This window comes from Polyodon spathula, chromosome 9 (genome assembly GCF_017654505.1).
Source record: "Polyodon spathula isolate WHYD16114869_AA chromosome 9, ASM1765450v1, whole genome shotgun sequence".
NCBI lineage: Eukaryota > Metazoa > Chordata > Actinopteri > Acipenseriformes > Polyodontidae > Polyodon > Polyodon spathula.
This window is the reverse complement of record NC_054542.1, coordinates 14,210,058-14,216,057: the sequence shown is the minus strand read 5'-3', so window position 1 is coordinate 14,216,057 and position 6,000 is coordinate 14,210,058. Positions and strand designations below refer to the sequence as shown.

The window sequence follows — 6,000 nt, the reverse complement described above, 5'->3', positions numbered from 1 at the left end:
TCTAAAGCTTGCTCTGTCCAGTGCAAGAGGGGGGCATTTCCTGTGTCTGTTGTTATTTTTACATTTAATTATGTTTTTCACTGATGGTGAAAATAGAATGTCTTTTTAAAAGGTGGACATAAAAAACAACATACTCTACAATTTAGCATTTACTGTTATTCAGGGTTCCAAATGGTAACGCACAAGGTAGCCTCTCTAGTCTCTCGGCTTAGCCTTGTAAGAACATAAGAACATAAGAACATAAGAAAGTTTACAAACGAGAGGAGGCCATTCGGCCCATCTTGCTCGTTTGGTTGTTAGTAGCTTATTGATCCCAAAATCTCATCAAGCAGCTTCTTGAAGGATCCCAGGGTGTCAGCTTCAACAACATTACTGGGGAGTTGATTCCAGACCCTCACAATTCTCTATGTAAAAAAAGTGTCTCCTATTTTCTGTTCTGAATGCCCCTTTTTCTAAACTCCATTTGTGACCCCTGGTCCTTGTTTCTTTTTTCAGGCTGAAAAAGTCCCTTGGGTCGACACTGTCAATACCTTTTAGAATTTTGAATGCTTGAATTAGGTCGCCACGTAGTCTTCTTTGTTCAAGACTGAACAGATTCAATTCTTCTAGCCTGTCTGCATATGACATGCCTTTTAAGCCCGGAATAATTCTGGTCGCTCTTCTTTGCACTCTTTCTAGAGCAGCAATATCTTTTTTATAGCGAGGTGACCAGAACTGCACACAATATTCAAGATGAGGTCTTACAAGTGCATTGTACAGTTTTAACATTACTTCCCTTGATTTAAATTCAACACTTTTCACAATGTATCCGAGCATCTTGTTAGCCTTATTTATAGCTTCCCCACATTGTGTAGATGAAGACATTTCTGAGTCAACAAAAACTCCTAGGTCTTTTTCATAGATTCCTTCTCCAATTTCAATATCTCCCATATGATATTTATAATGTACATTTTTATTTCCTGCGTGCAGTACCTTACACTTTTCTCTATTAAATGTCATTTGCCATGTGTCTGCCCAGTTCTGAATCTTGTCTAGATCATTTTGAATGACCTTTGCTGCTGCAACAGTGTTTGCCACCATGATTACATAAACTGATACATTAGGCTGTTGTTTCCAATGTAAATGAGGACAAAGCTTTTCAAAGTTGTAATTTAGGTCTAGAGCAACAGCATGATCCCTTTATGCAACAGATAAACATAAACAGAGTTTTCAATGGGAACTGTGTTATTTCACTAGTACATGGCATAACATATTACATAATGAATATTACAAAACAGTCTGTAATTCTTTTAAATCATTTTTTTATTAAATACAGTTGTGATAGTACTTATAGAGGGTCTTGTTTAACAACAAGTGAAAGGGCAAAGGCATATTTTCTGAAAAGAATAAATTAGTTTTAATTGTGTAGCATTGGAAGGAAACAACACAATTATTTAATCACACTAACATGCAATATACATGTGTTTCTGTTTCAACAACCACAGAAATAGTAGAGCATGACATTGCAAACACCCATGAGCAATAGTCAGTTTCCTTTTTTAAGTCTGAAATCCTGCCCTATCCATTACTTTGTTTGTTTTTTTTAAATATCCCTTGTGCATTTTGCAAGCATTTTTCTCATACGTATATTTTCTCTGTTTTATTACAGGTTAAGAGAACAAACTGTTATTCAGAGGAGACCTGCAAGATCTATACTATTTTTATGTGACAATTTCAAAGAAAGTTGCTAATTGAAAGGTCAAGAAAATGTTCAGCAGGAGATTAAGCAGAAGTCAGAGAAGATATGAAACTTGAGAGTGATTTAAAGTGATAAAATAGGAAGCAACAGGTACTTACAATTGGCACAGCTCCATTGGTTGAGCTGTGCAGCGTTGCTGATGAAGTAAAAGGCAAAGCCTCCTGCTGCTCAACAAGACAGAACATGTTTAACATGAGTTTGCAGGGTGATCTAAATGTACCCCATGGCACAAGTCTGGAAGACAATGGAGGAAAAATTAAGAACAATAACACACAGTCATTGGAGTCTGATGGGGATGACAACGGCAATAAAATCCAATCAGAAGTCATCAATACTGAAGAAAAGGATCAAGAATGTGACAGGAGAACCAGGGAAGCTATAAATGTACCTCTTCTTGTGTCCCAAAATGAGGGGCAAGATAAAATCATTATCTGGGGTACAAAGCCTCAGCACGGTGATCCTGACATGGAGGAATTTGAGCTACTTGAGTGCAGAGAGCTTAGTGAGAGCTACTTGACTGATGATGCTAAGGGTTCATTTATGGATACATTGCTAACCAGCTCAAAATATCAGCAGTCTAACACTTCTACTGCTGCTCAAGCTGTTTCTTCAGAGACATGGGTTCAGGTGTCAGCAGAACTTGAAACGCAAAATAGAAAACCTGCCGTACAGCTTCAATATCATGACTCCCAATTCTCTTTAGAAATTGGTGAGAGTCCTCCTGTAGAAACAGGAGTTTCTACAAAAGAAGATATTATTTGTGCTTCAGAGAATAATATATTTATTAATTGTCTTTCTGCATCACTGGATGCATTTGAAAGTTCAACAAGCATTGTCCACAGCATGAAAAAAACACAAAAGATGGGAACAGATCAGTTTTCGCACATGCCTCCTCAAGCATTCAGTATGACCTCAGAGGAAATAATTACATTTCAGTCCAACGCTGCTACCTCAGATGCAGTAAAGGACAGCATGCTCCAGGAACTGCTAAGCCCTTCTACTGAAAGCACAATACATTTAGAAAACCTGGATCTTAACCTAAATTTAACACCTCACTCTCAGGAAGCTTTACTCAAACCAAAAGCACATGTGGGTGAAGGTTATATTTCTAGGAAGCTCAGGATGAGTCCCACTGAAGATTCACCATGTTGGAATGTCTGGCAGCAGACCAATGGAAGTGGGTGGACACCTGAATTGTGTCTAAGACAAAATAGTGCAGACAATGCAGCAAAAGAGGGACAATCAAGCCCAACAGCAGGAGAGGGGTCCCATGTAGAATATCTTCAAAGTTCAGAAGATAATCAGCTTTTGAGTCATGCTAGATTGTTGGAATGTCATAAACTGAGTGGGAGTGTTTCACCTGAAAGTAAGGGGGAGTCTGTAGAAGATACAGAGACAAGAAGGGTTCATAGTTTGGGACAGTCAGTTTCAGTTTTAGGGCAGTCAGGATACAACTCAACAAATACTGAAAATGAAATTTATTCTAAATCTTCTGATCTTCATACACACCCAGACAAGCCCTTTCAAATGAACACTAATAATCAGGTGTCATTTAAAGAAAGTAATGAGGCCCTTAACACCTCCACCTCTGATCTGTCAAGACAGTCAGCAGCATTGGGGACAGATCAAAGTCATCATTATCAGAGCTGCAATAAAAACATAACAGCTTGTGGTTCTGAGATCCATGTTACAGCCACATCAAATACACAGACAGATAAAAAGATGCTGTTCAGAAAGAAACTCTACACAGACTCTCCAGCTCAGCCTCAATTAAATGCTACAAGCATAGATTCTTCGTCGAGTACTTCCACCCCTTCGCATTTTGTGGAAAGTCTAAATGTCAGAAACCAGCATGTAGAGTCAACCAGCAATTTAAAAGAGCCGATTATAGTCTACAGCGACAGGTTCCATCCCACTGGGCTACTGCCTCCTTCCACTGACAACACACAGCTGTTAAGTGGCTGCCTGAAAGCCTCTAACAAGGTGGCCCTTAGCAGTGGGATCCCCAAGCCAATTCTTCACCATTCAAGGACCTCATTGATGAGCAGGGGAGAAACAGAGTGTACTTATAGCAACAAGGCTGAAGAGATGCAAGGGGCTAAACTCATACCCAAACCTAAACATGTCAGACCCAAAATCATAACGTACATTCGAAAGAGTCCACAGACCAAGCTGCCACTCGATGCCATAGGGCTGCCCTCCAGGCTTTCCACATACAGTGTTCCTATGACAAAGGACCAAAAGGAAGCAAAGTCATCCCCAGTGTTAAGTGCCTCTAATCTTCTGTACGATAAATACAGACATGAAATGCAAAAATCACGCTTTTACTCTTCAGGATTAATAGTGTCTGGTGTCAAGCCCCCTGGTCATCATATTCCTCACAAGGAGGTTGGAACGTCTGAAACTTTCTACGGGGAAATATGTGACAAGTATCCACATGATGGTAGTAAGGTAAGCATACAACATTTTTAAAGGAGTAAATATAGCAGTACAGTGAAACTATGTAAAAATACCTAGAGTAAAGTAATCTCTCTTTTTTCATAATTCTGCCTTGACAGCAAAGTTTAGGATTTAGCTTTCAGGCTACTATATGTGTTTGTTTCCATCTGCTGTTTTATAATACTTCCCTCAAGCTATGTCTCATTTTACCCTTGAATCAGAATTCATTCTGAATCTTCTTCATTATGATGGAATAATTTGAAAATTTTTTCCAGACGTTAACAGGGGACGTTACTGAGCTGAGCAGTAGAGCTCTATTATATAACTCTTAAAGAGTGGAGCTCTGTTATATAACTCTTGAACAGTAGAGACCATAGACACCATAAATAAGATACAAAAACACTGCTGTTGAACCAGGCTTACAGAAGGTACATGCGCAGGAGAAAGGTAGGGTTTGAGAAGCTGCTGCCATCAAGCTGAGAAGATCTGGAACGTCATTACCATGAATGCTCTATTGAGCTGAGATATCTGTAAACAGGCGACTAGTTTCCACTGCCGCCCAACAGAGTGGACAGCATGGACCCGAAGTCCAAGCACACTCCTAGATAGGAGGCTGTCTGAGAAGGCATGAGCTGGCTCTTCGCATGATTCACCATAAGACCCAACCGTTGAAGTTGGCCGGTGACCAGTTACATGTGAGTGTCTGCCTGAGCTGGAAACTGGGCACAAATATGCCAGTCGTCTAAATAATAAAGTAGTCTGGAACCTTTGAGTCTCAATGCAGGTGCTTCATGTGTTTATGGAAATAGGCATCTGTGGGATCCACCATGGTGAACCAGTCGCCTGGCCTGATTGAATGCAACAGTCTGAGGTCGAGGATTGGTCTGAGGTCACCATCCCGCTTGGGCATGGAGAAGAACCCACCCTCAAACTGGAGGGGGTATACCATACGAATAGCCTGTTTTTGCAACAGAGCTGCTACCTCCTGATGCTGCAGTCATGCCCCAAAAGGGAGGGGGACCGTGCTTCAACTACAGTGAGTAGCCGGTTTGAGCATGTGTGCCTGGGAAAGCCAAAGCTGCCTGAGTGCAGTGCCCAGCCGTATGGCAAACACACTGGCTGAATAGGCATGTTGAGACCTGACACTGCTTGTTGGGGTAGATATCGTCCATGGACAGGAGCGCTAAATTAGGCGCCTGTACCAACGCAGCAATAAAAGCCACTGGCGGAAACTGGGCCAAGCCCAGCTTCTCTGTATCATGTGCCCTATATAGGGGTAGACCAGGGACTGCAGTGGCCCTCTTGATCAATGGCAGAAGCACTGCTATTAGGGAGAGCTTAACCACAGGGGATGTGCTATCTGACTCTATTTGCTATCTGACCTTCTATTTGCACAACTCCTGCTGACATTCTGCACTTGTAGTCCCCTGGGACCCCAAGGGGACATACAGGGCAGGCAGTGCCGAATGTTCATGCATCAACTCTATGAGGACAGTTCCTTGGTGCTGTTGCCCAGAGCTTCTCCATTCCTGGGTGCGTGGCTCTCCCTTGACACATAGCCGTGGGCTGAGGACACAGCCATGTCTATGTGAGAGGGTGATGGAGGAGAGCACTTTGCAGGAGTGAGGGATGCACAGCACTGTAAAGCTGCAGGAGAGATGTTTCTCCAGCATACGGTTGGAGAAATGCACACAAAACTCGCAGAAAATGCGGTTTATCTATGGGTACTGGGCAGCACTCAGCTAATTGTGGAGCTCCCGTCCATGCTTGGCAGTGGAATAGCCCGGACTTGAACTGACGACGTTCAGGCTATAGGGCACATC

At 42.0% G+C, this 6,000-nt stretch overlaps 1 protein-coding gene across 2 annotated transcripts in view; it reads left to right on the top strand.

Annotated features, from left to right (window-relative positions):
* The first annotated feature begins 1,661 nt into the window (after positions 1–1,661).
* Positions 1,662–6,000, top strand: part of LOC121320420 (microtubule-associated tumor suppressor candidate 2-like) — a 143,642-nt gene continuing 139,303 nt past the window's right edge. For both annotated transcript variants that reach the window (XM_041258737.1, XM_041258739.1), the window contains exon 1: positions 1,662–4,189. In XM_041258737.1, the coding sequence (XP_041114671.1) occupies positions 1,922–4,189 (2,268 nt within the window). In that variant the 5' untranslated portion in view covers positions 1,662–1,921. The remainder of the gene's footprint in view (positions 4,190–6,000) is intronic.